Below are 22500 nucleotides of genomic sequence, written 5' to 3'. Positions count from 1 at the left end.
CCCAAGAAAGAAACTATAACATTTAGTGTAGGGAGTGATCCGGATCATTGTCTGGCTGCAAACCACAAATGTGGGGGGAACTAAGGCGCTTGGTGGAGGTCTGCGCTCTCGGAGGAGAGCTTTTGTTTTCGTAATGTTCATCATATCCATAACCGCAAGTGTTTCATCAGTGATAAGCAAGATACCAGAAACCAGCAGTCATGTAAGACCTGTGCATGCTCATATTACACTATGTACAGCACTTGGTCAGTGTGAACTGTTGTAAACGTGCTTTATAAATAAATATTACTTACTTACTTACTTACTTACTTACTTATGTGCTCAGTGATAAGCAAGATGCCACCAGAAAGCAGCAGTCATCATGTAAGACCTGTGTGTGCTCTCTCTCCTGTGTGCATGAGAACTGCATGAAACATGTCCCCCTGACCACCCTCTAATAACGCCCCTGGCTCCACTCACACACAACACTGAACATCCCTAAACACACATTAGGATCAGGCTGTACTGACACACCATACTGAGGAAGATATGGTGTGTAAGGAGGTATGGAGTGAAGGAGGTATGGAGGTGGGGAGTGGAGATATAGCGAGAGATCAAGCTAGAGAGAGAGGAAGAGAGAGATGAAGAGAGAAAGAGAGATGAAGAGAGTGTGTGTGTGTGAGAGAATAGTGGTGGGCGAGGGAAGAGAAAGGAATTGGGGAGAAAGAGTGTACTCTGACTGAGTGCTCTCGTTGATACATGGTGCAGCGAGAGAGGGATAGAGAGAGAGAGAGAGAGAGACAGAGTCAGAGAGAGAGAGAGAGAGAGAGAGAGAGAGAGAGAGGGGAGCAGAGGAGCATCAGCCCACACAGTGTGACTCACCTGTTCTGTTGAGCTGCAGAGAATATGTGGTTCTACCCGAGTTTGTTTGCGTGTGTGTGTGTGTGTGTTTAGTGTGTGTGTGTGTGCGTGTGCATGTGTGTGTTCTGTTGAGTTTTCTTAGACTGAGGAGTGTGTGCACTATGCATGAGTGGATTCAAGAGCAGAGGTATTTCAAAGAAGCTGCAATTACCACAACACAGTCCTTTGTATTCTTATTCTATATACAACCAAAAGAAAAGGAGTGGAAAACCCTTGTAGTGGCAGAAATCATGGAAATTATGTTCCAAGTCTCCTCAGAGGCCATTTTCTTCAGCACTGCAAACGTAATATACAGTATATACTTAAAACGGGTTGATACTACTACAGGAAACTCGAGAGTATCTTTCTGTGAATGGTCATTATCCTCTGTGGCCCTCGTCTTTTTGACCGGTCAAATCCTCCAGTGTGGCCACCGTTATCTCACTATACCTTTAGACCAAACCAATAGACCATTTGCTTGGTCTGGGTCTTACATATTCACGAAATTCTGAAAACAAATAAAACAGAAAAGAAGAAGATGCATGTTTGATCCTTCTGCTTGAACACAACTGCGGTGTACATTTGTTTTCTTTTGACATGTTTGTGAGGCAGAATACAGAACGTTTTCAGTTTTCTGATGAAACAGGTATGTCAGGTGTTGATTGCTAGATGTATACTGTAGCACACAGGCCTTGGCTTGTTTTGTGACTGAATAAGCCAACGGCGACATTTGCATCTACTTTGTGTTGATATTAAGCATCCGCAGAATAGCCATTTGGTCAATAGTGAAAGGCTCTCATCTTCATTATTGCAGTGTAGAAGTCTTTCATCTCATTTTTGAAGTATTGTGATGATGATGATGATGATGATGATGCAGCAGAAAAGGGTAATGATAATTTTCTTATTGGCTATTCTCGTCCAGGCTGATTCACAGTGTAGTAGGCTACAGTGGCTGAGTGCATCTGGCCACTGGCTGGATAATGATGATGATGATGATTATGATGAAGGTGATGATGATGATGATGAAGGTGGTGACGATGAGGATGCATGGTGCATCTGCCCACTGGCTGGGCCGAGGTGTGTGTGAGGCCCAGCGCTGAGTGAGAGGTGTGTGGGAGCAGGTGTGTGAGGGCCCGGTGTGATCTCCTCAACCCCACATCCCTTAACGAGATCGCCCGCAAGACAGCAGGAGCTTCTTAAGCTCTGATTCATGTTCTTTACCTCTCCCTTTATCACACACACACACACACACACACACACACACACACACACACACACACACACACGCTCACACACGCTCACACAAGCCCACCCTCTCTGTCCATCCCTGTCTGTCATTCTCATTTTTTTCTCTTCTTTCCTATCTCATTCTCTATCTCATTCTCTTTCTCCATCCGTGCCTGTCACTCACACTTTCACTCTTCCCTCCCCTCCTCCCTCTCTCTCTCCCTCTCCCTCTCCTAACTTGTCACTCAACTTCTCTCTCACTTACTCTCCCTTTTACTCTCCCTCTCCCTCTCTCTCTCTTCCTCTCATGTAAAATGTGTGCCAGAAAACAATGAGAGCTTATGTGCAACCCCACCGCCACACCCCACCCCACCCCGCCTCTCCCGTTCTATCTCTTTCTCTCTTGCTCTCGTTCATTCCTCCTTTCTTTACTCCCAGCTTGATTACATATCATTTCTCATGGAAATAAAACTGAAAGAGATCGCCACTGATAGATTTGAGGGAGTCGCTATGTAACATAAGATTTGCAATAACGGCTGCTCCCGACTCCTGAGTTCTCTTTATAAGATGCTTAATTGCCCCCCCCCCCCCCCCCCCCCCACACTCCGACTCCCCCCGCACACGTACTGCAGGTGACCTCGTCGACTCGGCTGGGATTATCAGTAGACGGCGTGTCGGCGCACTTCAGACTTCTGCTTATTACAGAGAGAGTTCAATCAGTCTCGCACAAAGGCACGCTCTTGTCAGACCTCCGCCGCCCCCCACTTGCCTATCTCAAGACTTCTCTCCAGTCTTCTATTGCCCCTCCCCTCCCTCTAAAAAAAAAAAAAATACCCCACCAACCCCTGTGTCTTTTTTTTTGCTCAGTGTTTGTGGATGGTCACATGATTCCGAGTTTCAGGGCTGCCCGGTTCGGTTCGATTCCGCCGCTTGGCCCCCGTCGTGTCACTTTTCATAAGACGAGAGTTGGGGAGCGGGCGGATGGATTTGCCAGCTGAGGGATCCGGTGAGTCGGCTGGCACCGGGCACGCTTCTTGAGTTTAGCGGAAAGTCGAAGCGGCCAAACCGACTTTATTGGCGGCCGATGCCGCCGTGCAGAACTGAGCGCAGCTTAGCGTTGCTCATTGTGTTGATCGTGCCAGACCGTGTGTGTGTGTGTGTGTGTGTGTGTGTGTGTGTGTGTATTTGTCTCCCTTTGCTGTATATGTGTGTGCGACTGGTTTCAAGCGGTGTGTCTGTGTGCTACCATCTTTGAGCCTATGCATGTTATGAGTGTTTTTGTATGTGCAACCCTGACAATGCAGTAGACAGGAGCTGGACGTGTGTGCGTGTGTGTGTGTGTGTGTGTGTGTGTGTGTGTGTATGTGTCTGTGTGTGTGTGTGTGTGTGTGTGTGTGTGTGTGTGTGTGTGTGTGTGTGTGTGTGTGTGTGTGTGTGTGTGTGTGTGTTTAAGGGTGGTGTCTGCTTTGCCCCTCTCCTTGTCCCGCTGTGCTACACTTCTGCCACACTGGAGTGGCGAGGCAGACATCGGAACCCTGTGGAGAATCAGGGATTAAACCCCAGTGCTTGGCAGGGGAAACAGCCCTCTGGGTTACTGAGTTCCCCCCCGACTTCATGATCCCACCATTCCACCGGATTTCAGAGAGGATAGACAGAGGATAACATCCACGTGGAACAGCCTCATTTAACGATCTAACAAGCACACATGCACACACACACACACACACACACACACACACACACACACACACACTCTCACAGCTACGCTAGCTACAGTGGTTAAGGGATCTCAGGATGCTCATGAAAGTTTATAAGGCCTTATGATGGGGGTTTTAAGAGCCTTTGTTGGGCCTCTGTAGGTTTCTGCCAAATTCTTGGACGAAGCTGTTCAGTTCCTCTCCTAAATGTTTTCTCTTTCACTTGTCCTATAAAGATCCACCGATACAAATACACATCACTTTCACTGGCCAGCAGACCTCAGTCTCATATGTGCAATCATTTCACATTATTGCACTGAACGCACAGCGTCTAGTTCAAGGGTAGTCTGTTTCAATAGCAGAGGTGTTCTTTCCTTGAAATTAGTAATGAACCTCATACAACTGATACATCCTTTGATCGCTGAAGACTCAGTTACACCGTACAACTTACACTGCACTCAGTGTAACCCAGTCCAGTCTGAGTGACTGAGTTAAGTTATTTGAACATCTAGTGTAAAGTGTACTGTATGTGCAATAAACTTGACGTTGTTGTAACGCGTAATCTAGGTAACGAGATGGCTTGACTGGGTTCTGTTGATCCAGCGGTTCTTTTTGCGGTGCATGTGTGTAAATCCCTGTGTGTTGTGCTCCTTTGGGAACGTGCAAGGCTCCTGTCCCTCTCTCTCTCTCTCTCTCTCTCTCTCTCTCTCTCTCTCTCTCTCTCTCAATGATTCAATGATTCAATGAAGCTTTATTGGCATGAACGTTTCAATAACATTATTGCCAAAGCTCAGTTACATGTACACATAGAATAGATGTATGGACAGACAATTACATATACATATATGTACTATATATATATATATATATATATACTCTCTCTCTCTCTCTCCGCCGAGCAGCCCTGGGTCTCGTCTGTATGTACTGTAGAGCCGCAGCTGCGGTCGCGCTTGGCTCCGGAGTTTAGCATTGATTTGATGCTTTTGATCCACGCACACCTTTCCCCCCCCGGCCCGGGTGAACCCCCTCTCCCCTGACCCCGGCCTAGTCCTCCCGATCGGGGTCAGCGCTCCTGTGGGCAACCCTGAAGCCAGAGGCCTTGGCCAGGGGCCCGCGGAAGCCGTGTGGCCATCTTTCCCAGCAATTAGACCTGACTGGATCAATGAGGAGGCCTGAGCAGAAGGTCTATCCCTCCTCCGTATAGTCTCCTCCTCCTTCCCAAGGACCTGGAGACGCGATCGGTATCGGTAGAGCCGCGCTCGCTTTGATGAAGAGCTACCCTGAATGCGATTATACGGTGGGAGGTCTGAGGTTATGTATGGCAGGGACAGAACTGGAAACGGGAGAGCTTTTGGAATGACTACTCTCGGCCTGGAGGATGAGGGAAGGCCGCACAAGAGCTACCCGCACACTCCAACCCCCACACTTCACCCCGCCTCCTCTACCCTCACACTCCACCCCCCCTCCTCTACCCCCACACTCCACTCCACCCCCCCTCCTCTACCCCCACCAGGCATTTGGATGCTGAGGCAGAGGCCTGAGACCTGGAGGCGGGCAGACAGTGTTGGCTTACTCAGGAGAGAGCCTCCCCGATCCATCAGGTGCTTGGCCCAGTTCAGGGCAAAACAGGACAGCCGCCCTGGCTGGTGCTCAGCACTCTCCCCGTCTCTCTGTCTCTCTCTCTTTCGCTCTCTCTCTCTCTCCCTCACCCTCTTTCTTGCTTTCTTTCTCTTTCTCTCTTCACAACCTCCTGACCAGTGTTCTGTCTCTTTCTTTCTCTCTTTCACTCTCTCTCTCTCCCTCACTCTCCCTCACTCTCTTTCTCACCGGCTTTCTCTTTCTCTCCCTCATAACCTGACCAGTGTTCTGTCTCTCTCTTTCTTCCTTTCTCTCTCTCTCTCTTTCCTTCACCCTCTCTCTGGCGCTCTTTCACTCTCTCCTTCTCACCCTTTCTACTTCTCTCCCTCTCCCTCTCTCTTTTCGCCTGTCTTTGTCTGCCAGCATCTTTCACACCACCACCCCCACACCCCCCACCCCGCCACCCCCTTACCTCTCCCTCCGCTCTCGCTCCTCTCTCATTCTTCCGCTCACATTCTCTGTCCATCCATCCTTGCCGTCTCATTCTGCCGTCTTGCTCTGATGTTTGGCACACACACCTCGCCGGCTCTCGGAGACACAAGGGGCCCAACGAGTGCCCAGTTCTCGCTGCAATGATATGCAGTGAATCAGCATTGCAATGCAAGCGCTGTGGCAGACAGCGCCAAGAAGTCAATGGGTTTATTGAGCTCGCACTCATGCCTCATGGAGCCTTAGAGCATGAAATAGATTGCTCTACATATTAGGCAAATATATGACAGTTATATAGTGCGACAACTTTTCAAGGTATGAGTAACGGTAATCAATAATCAGTGTAGTGTGACCGGTTAGAAGTTTTACAAATGCGGGTAAATGTACGATACAAACGTGGCAAACTTTTCACACAGCTGTATCATCCAAGTTTGTGACAGAGGACACTAAGTAGCTCCATCTGCAACTGGCTGTTCGATTTCCTGACAGGCAGACCCCAGAGTGTGGAAAATAAGCAAAACGCTCAGCTACAGTACATCAGACCTTTGAACCAACGTCCCTTTTGTACTCTTCACACACATATGTCGCCAGGCTTGACAACAACAGCATAAGAATATGGCAGATGACTCCACCGTGAGACGGCAGTGATGGGGCTAATAAGCATTAGTAATGAGAGAGCCTGTAGGAGGGAGGTGGAACATCTTACCATATGGTGTCATGACAACAACCTCTCTCTGCACTTCACCAAGACGAAAAAAAAAAAATTCTTTATAGACTTCAGGAAGAACAGGACAATCACATGCCTAGGTCCATCAATGGGTCATCTCATCTGCTGAGATTGTTGATAACTTTTGTTTCCATGGCATACATATCTCAGACAGCCTCACATGGTCAATGCTCAGCATGTTCTCGAGAGAGCTCAGCAGAAACTAAGGCATGAGCACTAAAGCTCTTGTGAACTTTTAACGAGGGACTGTAGAAACGAAAGTGTGCTGCCATGCTGTAGTATAGTGTAGATCAGCAGCCTAGACTGCACAAGACAAGACTACAAACAGTAAAGACAGCAGCCAGCATCACTGGCACAGATGTAACTCAATTTCATACACACCATCGCTGCGAAGAGAAAGCCCAAAACATCATTAAGGACTCTAGCCACCCCACCCATGCCCTGTTCTCTTTCCTTTCATCTGAATAATGTTACCGGAGCTGTATTGAATTCTATACTGTATCTCAATGTTGGTTCCTGTGAGTGTAAGTCTTTCATGCAAGGCAAGGAGAGCCAGAGTATTTCATTATAGATTTAACTTGAACTTGAAATACCAGGAAGCCAATTATTTATCGTGTACCATTATTTCTTTATCTGCACGTGGTCATGCGTTATATTTCTATGTGCGTTATTAGCTATCAGAAAGCATATGGGGTCTTATTCAGGAAGTGCCCTGGGGCTGAAGCCGTTGTAAATACACCAATGTCCGGTTTTTAATGAGCTATTTCTCGGATGTTATTAGGCCCCTAAGTCTGTGGTCTGTAGTCCTCAGAGGGCAGATTGTGTGTTGTTTTAATGAAGCCGTGGAAGAGTGCGCCTGGTTTCCTGGATATCGACGTGCTTGTGTCTTATGACTTTAATTGACCCCATAACCCACACACACACACACACACACATACACACACTGAATACACCCACTGCCTTCCTGGACACTGTATGTACACAAACAGTCCTATTTTTAGTCTACTCCCACTTCCCTCAAACACATGTGCAAGCACATACACACACACAGACACACAGACACACAGACACAGACACACACACACACACACACACACACACACACACACACACACACACACACACACACACACACACATACACACACAAACACCTAGCATTGCCTTGTCATTAAAAAGTGAAAAGTGGCCAGAAAACCAATAGATAGCTTTGATCTGACTGAGCAGCTCTAGAAACAGGAGAGCCACGGGATCGGGTTCTTGTGTGGCCATGGGCTATTGCTTTCTGTAAGAGGAGACGCTCTCGCCGGACTTTGAACGATGCACTGAAATGAAGTGGCCAGCAGATGACCATGCCAAATCATATCCAGTGCTCTCTGTTCACTTGAGCTCCCAATGTTCTTTCATTAATGGCATAGGCCTATATTCAAAGTCTTCATTGACTATTAATGAGCATCATGAAATTCCAAAGAAGCTGCAGTGTAATCATTGCCTATAACCTGCCACTAGTTGTGAAAAGTGTAAAACTGTTCCAAACTGTAGGCAGTTCAAGTATACTACTTTGGAGTGCTGCAGGTCAGCGATGTGTGTATGTGTACTTACGTATATGTATAAATGTTTGTGAACTTGAAAGAGAGAGAGAGAGAGAGAGAGAGAAAGAGTGTGTGCGTGGAGCTGTGTGTGCGTACTTGCTTGTGTTAACCCCCAGCGTCTGTTTCATCCAGCCCATTCTTATTTCATTAGGCTGGCCTTTTTAAGGGAGCAGCGCCCGTGTGGAAGTGTCAGCTACTATTGGCTTTCACGGGGTCAGTCATTTATTTTTGAACGCTCGCATTGAGTTATTAATAAGTGAGTGTGTTACCTCAGATTGACATGGTTTGGAAGGCAGCCTACTCCATACAACCACAGCTATTGACAAAAATGAACTGGTGTTAGCCACTTCAGTATAAGCACCTGGTGTTTAGTATCAGAGTACCGCAAAACGCATGCAGTAGTGGAATAGTTCTCTACTTCACACATACAAGCCTGTTGCAGTTATTATCATATCAGAGTTTTTTTTTTTAATCCCAAAGAAATGTCCTGAACCCATCAACTCCTTGACTTTCCAAACGAGGTCAGATATCCTCAGACAGAGAGAACAACATGATTCTCCCGACCAACCAGACTTTGGCAGAATTATGTAGAAGAAAAATGACTCCAGTCTCCAGCATTAATATTTGATCATTAAGAAATCATTTTAATCTCATATTTTAATTAAATTTTTGACACTTCATTAAGGGCAAACCTGTAAACCTTATTAGAAATTCTGCTCAACTATTAAATCAGTTCTTATGGGTAATTTAGAAGTTTCAATCATACATTTGATATAAATCAAATAGTTACACTTACAATTTAACACATTTCAATTTGTGGTAAATTCACATGAAAAAAAAAAGATGGTGCCAGCCTGATATTTTCCCCAATGCGTCACCACCCACTTCAAAGAAAAAAAAAAAATAGCACCATTTTTTTTTCATTTTTCATGCACATGAAAAGGAAAGACGCACGTCAATGAATTATTACTTACATCAATATAAACGAGGCGTTGAGAGGCAGATGCATATGTAGGAGTCTGGATTAATGATGTCTCTCTGAGTCTTCTGCAGTCATCCTCTGGGAGAGCCTGTCATAGGACAACACACACACACACGCACGCACGCACGCACGCACGCACGCACGCACGCACGCACGCACGCACGCACGCACGCACGCACGCACGCACGCACACACACACACACACACACACACACACACACACACACACACACATACACTTACTTTGTCACGCAACCATCTCAAGCTGAGAATGGAGCACTGAAATGCCAGTATTGTGTGCTCAATAGAACTGAATTAATCAATTAAAATGAATAGTCTACTAAACTTAACCCACTTCTTCATCAAACTCAGGCTGAGTATATTTGGGTTAATTTGATAGTCTGTGTTTTGACAGGCCAGCCCATGTTTCTTGGTATTAGAGTTTAAATATTGTGTTGTTGTTGTTGATGTTGTGACTGCTTGCTTATGCATATGTCTACATGTAAGGCATGCTGTGTTGCCTGGAGAAGAATATGAATAGAAATAAGCTTTCTGTCAGCAGTGGTCACCTTATATGAACATGATTTCATTTAACAATCAACACCACCCTGGAGCCAATGTTATTGTAAATCATTACTCAGATGATCTTCTATTTAGGCTCTAACAACTGTTCAGTTTTTGAATTCTGTGGATGTGCATTGAATATTGTTTTGAGGTTTAAAAAAAAAAAAAAAAAAAAATCAGCAGTAGTTTGTCCTACTCTGTTTTTCTGGAATGAAGAAAAGAAAGGAGGTAGAGAAAGATCTGAATCCTTCTTTGCTTTTGCTTTTATTTATTTTTGAATTGATATCAGGATATTTTATTACTTGTCTGGACAGGAGAACTTGGGTGAGCTACCGGATCTGTTGTTAGGCAGGAGTGTGTTTCTGTAGCTGGGCCTGGGCCACTTGACTGGTCTGTCACCAGACAAGGCAGATTTTGTGAGGCCTGTGGGCTGAATGGTGTCAGACACCACTCACTCACACTCGTGACGTAACGTGGCATTGGTCCGCACGGCATATTCATTTCTATATATCCTCAAGCGCGCTAATGACGGAGATTGGAAATTAAAAAGGAAAAGATATAATGAGCATTAGAGAATTAATGAACCGAGCCTTGGAGGGACCGTCGTCACCACGGCTGCCGCCGCCGCCGCCGCTTGTTGTCGGCCCAAACGCACACCTAATGCATGGAGCATTCAGAGGCGCTGCTGTAGTCTTGATGATCTTTAACTTTGATAATGGTCCTTTGAAACGTTGGGTGCTCCGCTGTAATGACAGACTGGCTAACCCGTGCCTTCAAACGCATATCGTGTAATGATGCCCACGCTTCCCTTTTGTGTCGCCCGAATCTGAATCACTAATCGCTAAGAGAGAGAGAGAGAGAGAGAGAGAGAGAGAGAGAGAGAGAGAGAGAGAGAGAGAGAGAGAGAAAGAGAGAGAGAGAGAGTCACTCTGTTTTTGTCTGCATCCTGTAGCACTGAATAGGCATCGAACTCGATGACCATGATTATAGCAATGCTGACAAAGATGCTGGCCAGGTATGATCCATTACGTTGGCAGAACTTACTGTATGTATGCTTTCAGGGTCATGTTAACTTCACTGCCGAGCTGCTAAAAGATTAAAGTGTACTATAGGGACTCGCCAAAGCCAATTTTCTCTCTCTCACTCTTTGACAGCAGGACTCATATTTTTGAGTGGCTTTTTTTTTTTGAACATCTAGAGGTCAGGTTGGCCTTGGTGCTAAGTAAATCACTGTGGTTGAGCTCGTAACTGTCTGGCGAGAATGTTGTTTACAATGTAACCACAGTCTGCCCAGCATCCCTTAATAGAGAGCTCGTGGTCCACACCCGACTGGAGATCAGAAGACGCTCGCCGGAACGCCATCTCGGGAACAGCGTGAAGAGTCTTGACATGTGTGACACTTATTGTTTCGACACCTCTCTCGCGAACGTGTAATTTTCCATTTGGGGGTCCAGGTAGGGCCTTCTGTTTGGCATTGACACCAAAGAGATTAACCTCGTATGGGGTCTGGCTGACTACTATTTGACAAGCAAAGAAGAAGAGAGCGAAGAGGCCGAGATAAAAAAAAGACAGAGAGACAGAGAGAGACAGAGAGAGACAGAGAGAGAGAGAGAGAGAGAGAATTTTACGGCACAAATCAAGAGAGAGAGAGAGACAATTTTACAACACAAATCCTTGAAGGTCACCCGCATTCAGCTTGAGTGGTGTCGGCGACGGACTCTCTGAAATACGACGTTGCTTAAGAGGGATATTACAGGAGTAGTCGAGGAGTGACCTTGATTCGAACTGAAATGAATCTGACTGATTGAGTGTGTGAGCCGTGGACAGGCATGACCTTCTGGCAGCGGCGCTCGCGATTTGCTTAAGTTCCGTCCGTGCCGCAAGAAAAAGTGATAGACTCTTGGCAGGCGCATTATCGCGTAAGAGAGACTCCGCATCAGATAGTCCCCAGCAGCCATCTCTCATCAACTCTCCATCCCCTCTTCAGTGTACAGGCCCGGTGGCAGTGTCACCAGGCATATATTAGTGTATCATCACCTGGGAACACAAAGTGCTCCATTTCAATTAGGCTATTGATTTCTCTCTTTCTTGGATTGTTTGATGCTTAGTACCATGAAAAGCTCTTGGTGTAATTTAATAGAGCGAGAGAGAGAGAGAGAGAGAGAGAGAGAGAGAGAGAGAGAGAGAGAAGAAGAAGAAGCGTACTGGTGGCCTTCAAAAGGACAAGGCTGTGGACTGTCTGAGTCTATTAGTGGGTCCTGAATAATTTATGCGCTGTTCAGAGGAGACGGAAGCCAAACTTAATGTGCATTGATAAATGAAGGCATAACAATGTTGATCTGGAGTTGTACTTTATGGCTTTGAACATTTCATTTGAGCGAGCTCGTATGTGACCCGCGTGTTCATCTTTGTTCCTCTTACATACTTTCAGAGGTTGTTGGATGAAAAGGGCCTGCCTTAACTATTTAGCACTGTGAAAGGCATTAGACAGTTTTACCAACACCCATAACTAAAACTACTACAACAAGAGTTTGTCACTGAGCCAGTTTTAGTGAACAGATACTGTTTTTTTTTTTAAGGCATAAATGATCAAATGTGAGGCGGAAATGCCTTGATGAGCGATGAATCAGTGTTTGTCCAGTGATTGCTTTTGCCTTTGGTTTAAATTCCATCGCTCCACTCTCCTGGGCTCATCAGCCTTCTTCTTTTTTTTGGTGGGGGTTTCGAAAAACCCTAATGGACAAATTAGAGCTCTAAAAATACCGGCGTGTTTTCACAGGTCACTTGAGTCCCTCAGTGTCCCGCTGGAGTGCGCCGAGCGCTCCTGTGACCTTGTGACGAGAAAGTGGTACCTCTTCTCACCTCTGCCGACTGTGTGCGTGTGTGTGTGTGTGTGTGTGTTGGATGGGGGGAAGGGGGTGTAAGGGTCTGGACATTTGTGTAGTGAGTTCTCACGCAATCTCACCCCCCCCCCCCCCCCCCATCCCTCATCTCCTTCCTCCTTGCGTCTCTCCTCTCTTCATCTCTTCCCTGCGAGTGCTGAAGTGTCACGGACGGGTGTCTCCTCCGGTCGGACGCTCTGCCTGGGCGATGGAGAAGCGGATGAATAATGCAGGCCCCATGGACGGCAGAGCCCCGGTGCTCTGGCGTCTGCCTCCTGTGCTCCTCCTCGCCTCCTCCTCTCAGAAGGAGCACGGCAGATGAGAGAGGAGCCGAGCCAGAGAGAGAGAGGCCGGTGGTGTTTCTTCTTCACCTCGGGATCTGTTCTGTGAGCTCCCTGACTTAGCTTGACCGAAGTAAACTTTGCCTCTGGACATGAGAAAAATGTCAGCTTCGGCTTTTTTTTTTTTTTAAGAATTAATCAAGGGGAGTGGTTTGGAGACAGCTATAGTGCTAGATATGTCTTGAACTTTGTGGTAAATATGTGCATTATTTAGAGAGTTGAGGCAGTTCTGCTGTACATGAGGGGATTACTGTCGGGATGCTTCTTATGTGTGAAGCAACATGTGTTTGCTGAAATGATACATTGACTGCCGAAGTGGCATTATTATCCCCCAAGGCAGTGACCAGGTGCTTGTGCATAATTCAGGGAAAATGTCCTTGTTTAAGTCCTGAGCACAGAGAAGGTATGTTGATGCATAACTTTTGTGCCTCCGAAACTTGTGATTATGCTGTGAATTGACTGTATATCGTTTCCATTTAATAGATTCATTTGATGAAGAGTTATTCTTAAGTGGACCTTTATGATGATGGCGGTGATGAAGAGCATGCCTACGTGTTCTCACCCTGACCCAGGGGTCAAATGGTTTTAATTGATGGTGGGCTGAAGAATCATTATGCAAAAGAAAGAAAAAAAATAAATATCGACATATCAACCATTATGGGTTGCGATGATTCAGTGCGTTTTTATAATGTAACCTGAGCCGAGTCTCCAATAATAGCACACATTACCACCACGCTGTTTTCATTTGCATCACCAGATCCTCCTTTTTATCCTCAGACTAATGACAATTTGATGGGAAACTTCATTAGGCCAGGAGATAGTGAGGGCTGATAAACAGCGTTTCTGCTTAATTATATATGACGAGTTCGGGCCGCTCCCGGCTCATTCACTTCCACAGCCACGGAGCGCATGTTCATGAGGTCTGCGTGCGTCGGAGAGAGCTTTCAGGTCCTGCCCAGGCCATCGATTAATGCTCTGGGTAATGACTTTTGAGTAGCCAACCCGCCAGTGTTTATTTTTCACCTTAAATCACCCATGCAGTTTTAAGTTCACAGCATTCGTGCCTCCTCATTTTCACTCCGTTTCATTCAGTTCAGTCCCCGGTTGTTCTTTTTTTGGTGCGTTCGTATTTACATTCACACGCTCGTGGCCGAGGGCTTTCTGCTAGGCTCAGCAGCACAGCGTCTATGGCTGCTGCAATGATAGAAGGAGGACATGGCAGCCTGTAATGTGAACGTTGGCCACACAAAGACGGCAATTTATTTAAGATGTAATGTGACAAGAGCTGGATGCTGGTGCTGTCAGATGGAATCGCATATATGTGTTTGTGTGTGTATGTGTGTGTATGTGTGTGTGTGTGTGTGTGTGTGTGTGTGGTGTGTGTGTGTGTGTGTGTGTGTGTGTGTGTGAAAGAGACAGAGAGAGAGAGAGAGAGAGAGAGAGAGAGAGAGAGAGAGAGAGAGTACTGTGTGTGTGTGTGTGTGTGTGTGTGTGTATGAGCGAGTGTGTGTGTGTGTGTGTTTGCTCACATCTGGCTCTGCCCGGGTGTCCCCAGCTGCATCTTTAATCAGCCACCTTCAAAGTGCCGAGGCGCCGAAGTGAGAGCAGCGCTAGCGAGGGGGGGGGGGGGGGAGCAGGGATGGGAGTAGGACGCAGCCCAGTAGGGTATGGGGTGGTGGTGGAGGAGGAGGAGGAGGAGGAGGAGGAGGAGGAGGAGGTGGAGGTGGTTGGAGTGATGGCGTGTGGAGGAAGAACACTGAGGGAGTCGATGGAGACATCAAGTGTGCACACACCGGCAGCTGAGAAAGGACCAGCCTCCCTGCAGCACCCCCCCCCCTCCTCCTCCTCCTCCTCCTCCTCCTCCCTTACTGCCTGGACCAGTCTCAGTATCCCTCAGCATCCCAGCCTCCCCGCAGCCGCTGTCCTCCCTCTCTGCCCGGCCCAGTCTCAGTATCCCCCCCCCCCCCCCACCCCCCCTCCTGAGCCTGCCCTGGCACGTCCTGCAGATTGTGTTTTGTCCTGTTTGCTCAAAACACACGCTGGCCTTTGATCCGCCGGAGGTCTATATTTATATTAATATTGACGAGGGAAAGGAACAGACTCCAGCTGCCGGTAACTGCTACCAGTGCGTTGCCGCTAATGCATTGTTTTGTAGCAAAAGACAGAATCTTTTATTAACAGACTTCACTGAATTATGCATGCAGAATCCTATTAACCCATATAGGGTTTTTTTTCCTTATTTGTGGAGTATCAGCATGACAACATGGGTTGTCAGAGGCACGTTGCAGGGGGTTTTCGGTGAATGTAACCAAGGCCTCATGTCTTTGTGTGTAAGACTGCATCTACAGGCTTGTGCTAAATTGGTATTGATGCATTCCCAGATGTGAGAGAAAAGCTTCAAGTTGATCATTTCAGATGTGTGTCAAAGGTTTTTTGGGGTAAACAAACTGATTGCATAACGTGTGCGAACAAAGGAATCACACGGACTGTTTTTTTTTTTTCTTTTCTAATATATCTCGAAAATGTGTTTTGTGTAGAATGGCTTTACATTTACATAATGATTCTCTCATATTTTCTTTTCATTTCAATTTCAAAGTCAGCCTATGTAAACAACCACTATATAAAGTTAAGAAAGGAACTGAATACCAAGCGATAAATGAATACATTATCATGTACTTGCGTACATTTGCGCTGCTCTATCTCAAGTGATGGCCCAGTTTTAGTTATTGCCAGAATTACTGAATGAAAATGCCCTCCTTTCATTTCACCCTCTATTATTGACGTCTGCAGCATAACAACTAAGGATCAAGACTGTTTATTTTACCTATTTCATCTGTCATACTCTTTGTCTTGTACCTGTAGTCTAGCTCAGCATGTATCTGACAGAGGACAGAGTAGAGAGAGATCGTTTTTAGCTTCCCTGTTTGATTTGTGTCATTTTGACAGAAGCTTCTGGGGTCTGCTGGATTTCTCCAGCTGGTTCTGAGGCAACATGCCGCTCATTGGTGTCCACAGCCCCCCCCCCAAAAAAAAACCCTCCTGAAGTGCAAATCACAGGAACGGCAGGTACAACAAGTCATGCAAGATGCATCTCTAAATGACATCTCTCCCGACAGAACGCCAGAACAGCTGGGGCCTCTCAGAAACAAACACGCACGCTATCGTGGCCACAGTAGTCAGAATCAGGATGCATTTGAACTGGCTGGCAGTGGAAACAGCGAGTCTCCCTTTGAAGAGAGCCGCTTGATGAAAAGAGGAGCCTCCGTGGAAGAACCCTGAGTTTATCATGACAGTCTGCCGTTAGCAGACCAGTCGTTTCCTTTTTTAAGGAATTAGAAGTAAACTTCCTCGCCCAAAAGACAGCAGTAGCTTTTGAAATAGTCTGACTGTATAATTGTGCAGTTACCAGGCAACCCGTCCTACAGACTAGTGGAACTGAAGAGTGTGTATGTATGGGGGGGATCAGAGGCCATGTTTTATGGCAACACTAGTGGGTGGACAGCAGATACCATAGAATCGCTGGCAGAGGAAATGTGTTCTCTCCACTCCGACACTATTTATACCTCAGCCTTTAAAAGCAGACAGACACTGTGAGGTTTGTCTTAGGAATTGGAATATTCATCAGCACTTCCTTCATCACATATTTAGTTGATGTATTAGTTCAGGCTCAGGTTTATTCCCATTCATTTGGTTAATGCACGGTTGTCAGTGATGGAGGGTGCCAATGATCCGTACCAAAAGGTGCCGCATATCAGATCCCTCTATCTGTTTTTAGGAAGAGACAATAATAACTAAGTAAGCTCATGCAAATCCTTTCGATTTTTTTTTTTTTACTTAGGATCCCTGTATCTCTCTATTTCTTCCTCCCTTCCTCCCTGTCTCCGTCTCTATCCCTCTCTCTCTCATGTTCTTTGTCTAACTTTTGAACATCAAAATGAAGAAATGCTAATGTGCAATTCATTACCATCAGCAAACTCCATAAATGAGCTATTATAATTGTGATTAAATGTCATTGATACCTTCAGTGTTAGTCAACCGACAAAAAGAATGAAAACAGAACAACAGGAAAGCAATCGAACTTCTCTTATCAAAACTCTCACAATGTAGTGAACTTGGGAAATATAGTTTTAATTTGACTTTTTCTGTTTTATTTGCTCAATCATTTAGTTTGTCAGTCATCTAATTAGATGACTTCAAAGAACTTCACATATCCTCTTGAAATGGATGATTTTATATATAGGCTAATTGAAGCAACTAGGTCTGCCTCATTATATGTTTTGACCTGTGAGGGCTCTAGGTCGTTGAACTGAGGACCCACTAAGCGGCACCTGGAATGAGTCATGCATGTGAAACCACGCCACACCTCACTCACTCACTGCCACTGATGCAAAAGGTGGCAAGAAGTGCATATGTGTGATGGTGTTTATGTATAGTGTGAGTCTGTGTGTGTGTGGGGGACTGTGTGTGTGTGTGTGTGTGTGCGTGTGTGTGTGTGTGTGTGTGTGTGTGTGTGTGTGTGTGTGTGCGTGCGCTGCTGTTGCTGTGTTGAGCTGTGTATGACTCAGGCTAGAGTCAGGCGGGTGTATTGTGTCGCTGAAAGGGCCAAACGCTTAAAAGAGGGAAGAAGAAAAAAAAAAACAGAGAAGAGGAGTCTGCACCCAGAGAGCGTGGCTCCTTAATCCCGCGTGTTATCTCCCGCTCCGTAATCTGCCCCTGGCACGGGCTGGATCTGCCTCGTTACCCCACAGCGGAGAGCTGAGCTGGCATGGACCGCCAGGCTACAAGTCGAGGGAGAGGGTGAGGGAGACAGAGAGGGAGAGAGGGGAGGGTTGGATGGAGGGAGGGATGGAGGGATGGAGGGAGAGAGGGAGGGAGGGGGGCGAAAGGCCAGTGCAGGGAGAATGTAATCTCCAGATTAGGGGGCGAGACGAATTCCTGTCGCCCGCCTGACCTTGTCAAGGCAGCCGAGGAGCCAGGATGAAATTGAGATTTCTGGCCAGTGTGTGTGTGTGTGTGTGTGTGTGTGTGTGTGTGTGTGTGTGTGTGTGTGTGTGTCTGTCTGTCCGTGTGTATTTGTGTGTATACATTTGAGTGTGCGTCCGGGTGTGGGTGGGCGGAATTTTGTTGTTGCTTGAATGTGTCGGCGGTCAAACCCACCAACGCTGCGCTTCCCTCGCTTCTCTACACCCGATAGCGCGAAAACGAGAAAACGCTGGCAATGCACCGCGCAGAAAGGCGCGCATTTGTCTGAATAATTCCCGCCGTTCCTCATCCGTTTCACGAGCCTGTACGCACCATCTACAAGAGGAGAGCGATAAGACACAAAGCAGCGAGGTAACCTACACAGCAGTGGTCCCCGCAGACCACAGTCCTCCAAATTACCAACATTGGCATCACAAAAGCGATGCATTCAGCGAGAGAGAAAGAGACGGGGGGATGTGGGTGGAGGGGGGGGAGAGAGGAGGAAGATATCCGTAGCAATTGATATGTAAATGAATATTGATGCACGGGAGTCGCATGAAATTGATTTAACACAGAGCCTCAGATCAACATCTGTCTGAGCGGGAAGAATGGAGACTGAGGGGACCTCCAGCTGAGGCCGTCACCAACCTGGATCTTTTAATGGATATGCAATTCATTACTTCTCCGCTGGGCCGATGGAAAAAAAAAAAAAAAAAAAGCATTACAGCCCAAGTACGGCGCGTTTTCCATTAGGAACCAGCCTGCGCGGTGACTCGTAAATATTTTTGCTACGCTGAGTGCCTCGACCCTTGCGACCTCCGGTCACGTTGAGAGAAATAAGTTCGGTGAAGTGCGGCAGGAAATGTTCACAGACGGAGGAGGAAGGGGAAACTGGAACTGGCAGCTAGAATCCTACGATGCCTACGCTGTAGAGTTAAAGTGGAGGGGCAATGTGCTGGTGGCATCAGTAACTAGGGTTTCATTTCCAGGGAGCACTCATGCTCATGAAAAATGTACACCATTCCTTTACTATAACTCTCCCAGGATCAAACGCATTAGCTAAATAAATGAATGTACGGTAATGTACATCCTTTTGGAAGACTGTCAATGAGCATCAAGAGAGCAAAGTGGCAAGGCAAGGCAAGGCAATGCAAGATGAGACAAGTTTACTTATAGAGCACATTTTATACAGTAATGTAATTTTAAATAAAAGCAGAAAGGGCCAATGGCGTAGAGACCGTTTCAAAAGTAAAGTAGCCTACATAAAATAATGAAGACATAAAATCCCTGAATGTATGATGAACAGGAAGTGCATTTGTTTAGTTAGCAGAAAACATCTAAGAACAGTTTGGTCTTAGGCAGAGGTGGAAAAGACTAGCTTCAGAAAGTTAAAGTCCTACCACATATCTGTGCCAACTATTCATTTAAACCAGCTGATTCTAATTATCACAATGGTTCAGCTAAGTAGAGCAGCTAATTAGTGAGGTCACCGTTAAGTGCACAGGTAGAACCAACTATCTACTTCTAGGTCTAAAAAGTAACTGTATTCTCTGGATAAGAAACTTGAAGGCAGACTGAGGGAGAATTCATGGGTAAGAGGAAAGCATAGAAAATAAAATGATGAAGTGATGTTTTGTTGGCACCATGTCAGAACAAATCACCTACCAAAAGCTCCTCTCGAACTTGTAGCACTCTGCACGCTATCAGTTTTCTTAGTCTGGCTACCAGACAACTTACTGTGTTTCAGTCCATTGCTTAATGTCACGTGTCTGTCACTCAAGTGACACCGAGGAAGCGCAACACGTCAGTCGACCGACAGGAAACGGGATCAAATCGGCTTCACTTGTCTCCATTGAAGTGTTACGGAGTGGCTCTGTTCATTTCTTGTTCATGTCCTTATCTATTGTGGCTCTTGTATCTATTCTTGTATCTGGTTCTTCTATCGATTGTGCTTTCTTGTTGCTCTGGCCCCTATCATCTGTGTTCTTTAGTTACCTTCCTCCTGGATTTAAGGTCCTGTCTTTGTAGTCTTGCTTGCGTGTTGTCATGTTGCCATGTTTCTCATGTTTCTTAATTGTGTCTCGTAAGTAAAGATCCTTTTTTTTTTAATTGAATTTGTGCATCTTGTCGAGCATTCGGCTCCAACCTCTGCTAGCATCGTGAGAAAAGGTGTGTCCTCGTGTTTGGTCAGAGCTGCTGCAGGGCATCTCCTACAGTAAACAAATCCGCGTGAGGCCTCTCAACCTCAGGACCATCTGGATGCTGGTTGTCATGGGGATGGGGATGGGGATCTCTGGACATTGTCATGGTAGAGGGATTTTTTCACCTCTGTGATAGAAAGGAAAGGGAAAAAAAGTGCATAGAAATCAAAGAACGAGTCTGTGACATTGCAGGCAGACAGCAGGTAACCTCTGGTATAGATCCATGACCCTCCACTTCAGAAAAGCACTTTACAGTGGTTGCTGGTGTGGGAAAAAGTATGTTTTACTCTCACGTAATTCATGTTTTACTTTTTTTTTTTATTCCTTTTGTAGAAAAGTAAGAGGAGAATAAGACAGAGGCTTGCAATTGACATAGTCAAAAGCATGTGATGTTCTTCTGGATAACATCAGACTACAGAATTCGCAATCATTAGCACTCTCTTTTTTGTGGGCCCTTTTTTCAAAGAAAGGTGTTAATTGAAAAAAAAGCCTGCTAGTCTACACCAGGTTCACTTCATTTGCTCTGTTCATCTTAAGAGAGCAATTATTGGTCTTCGCAACCATCAAACACCCTCACTTTAAACTCCAAAAGGCATCAAAAGGGAGACTGGAGAGCTCGGCCATAGATTGATGGAAGTTAAGACGCGGTCCTGCAAAGTACTTCCTAAGGCTTCCAGGACCTGAGTCTGCCCTTTAAACATGCCACAACAGCAGGTTTCGGTGCCAGGAAGCCAGGGTATACGGGTGTGCTCTGCGACGGCCCTTGAGTTTCCTTAACCGTGGTTTGACAAATAGAGAAGGAAACCCAGCATGAAAAGAGGGCTGGGGCATTATCTTTTCTGCTTGGTTAAACTCCAAAGCGCCCGGGCGCTGGAGTCAATTTCATTAAAACGGTGGCTCACTACACGTGAAGGCGGCGTTATTTTTCTTTATCCGCAGCGGTTCGGAGACGCCGAGGCGAGGAACCGTAGTAATGTTTTCGTAATGCTTAGCTCAGGGAACGGCACACGCAATTTGTATCTCCACTCCTCTGATGTGTAAATTTCTCGCCACCCTGACATAATTTACCCTGACAAAGGTATGCATTTTCTCGCCTTGATAACCTGCTTCTTTTTTTTTTATAAACAGAGACATCTTTCTCTGTTTTTCTCTCTCATACACTGTTGCCACAGAAAGCAAAGTATCTCAAACAAATTGTTGTTGTGGTGAAGAGGTAAATATGCAGAAAGACAGACAGACACATGCCCACAGGCAGATAGACATACAAACATAGACACACACACACACACACACACACACACACACAGATGCACACACACACACTCACTCACACACTCTCTCTCTCTCTCTCTCTCTCTGTCTCACAAATCCACACATACGCACACATCCACACACTTGAAAACATTTTTTTTTGTCCTTCAGATTAAATTGTTCACCATTTGTCAAGTGGCTTGTCATGTGTGTCGGTTGCTGTTCGCTGCTTTTGTGCCCTCAGTGTGTGCCTTCTAAACTTCTTGCCCTGCTTTGCTCCAGAGCTGCCCTAGTGCCTCGGGGTGGCTCGCACTCTTCATTCATCTATTTTTTATCCGTCTCATTTTATTTGTCTCTGTTTCTGACTTGTAAACAAAGAGGATGGGCACGAAGGAAGTCTCCCACGGTACCATTTTCCTCACATTTAGCCTTCGCCTTTGTTTACCCATGGTTACCTCCGTTTAGCCTTTTAGTAGAAATCACAGCATCCTTGGATAGAGAGTGTGTGGTGCATTAAGGCCTCTGAAAGCCCTTTGTCTACAGTTAGACATTATCATCAGATAATGGCCGGGTTTCCCAGATTCGTTAAGAAGCTCTTAAGTGCTAACTTCTCAGTTGCCTTCTTTGAGCGTTCTTAGAGCGCTCCTAAGAAGTTCTTCGCACTTAAGAGCTTCTTAACAAATCTGGGAAACCCGGCCAATGTCATTAACAGAAATCTGATGGCAAGATGGCAATGACATGGATATGTATTTGTAAGAAATAAAAGAGGTGTATTCACGTATAGAAAAGAGAATTTTTAGAAAGAATCAGCTACATGTAGGCTCCCCCACCAGAGCAGTACACTTATGAAACCATGACTGTGTCTTTTCCTTTTGGAACATCTTAAAATCCTCTTTCTTCAGAGGCCTGTTGGACAGGCCCCACACTGTGGGCTCTAAAGACAGAACAAGATAGCGTGAGAGAGGGAAAGAAAGAGAGAAAGAGAGAGAGAGAGAGAGAGAGAGAGCGAGAGAACAAGAGAGGGAGAGGGTGGAACGAATAAAATGAGAGGAGTTAATGATCCTCTTCCCCTCCCTTGCCCACGGCTCCAGATCTGGATGTCTTACCGGAGCCTTAATCCTTGAAATCT

At 46.1% G+C, this 22500-nt stretch overlaps 1 protein-coding gene across 2 annotated transcripts in view; it reads left to right on the top strand.

Annotated features, from left to right (window-relative positions):
- The window catches only part of khdrbs3 (KH domain containing, RNA binding, signal transduction associated 3), a 116797-nt gene that overhangs the window by 33826 nt on the left and 60471 nt on the right, over positions 1-22500 (top strand). Inside the window, exon 1 of one of the 2 annotated variants that reach the window (XM_062529372.1) lies at positions 19472-19511. The exons of the other annotated variant lie outside the window; for it this stretch is intronic. Coding sequence (XP_062385356.1) covers positions 19508-19511 — 4 coding nt within the window. The 5' untranslated portion in view covers positions 19472-19507. Of the gene's footprint in view, positions 1-19471; positions 19512-22500 lie in introns of those variants that run through there. 2 annotated transcript variants of the gene reach the window in all.

The sequence above is a fragment of the Sardina pilchardus genome, chromosome 24 (assembly GCF_963854185.1).
Source record: "Sardina pilchardus chromosome 24, fSarPil1.1, whole genome shotgun sequence".
Taxonomy (NCBI): domain Eukaryota; kingdom Metazoa; phylum Chordata; class Actinopteri; order Clupeiformes; family Clupeidae; genus Sardina; species Sardina pilchardus.
The sequence above is the reverse complement of the archived record's forward strand: the minus strand, read 5'-3'. Positions and strand labels throughout refer to the sequence as shown.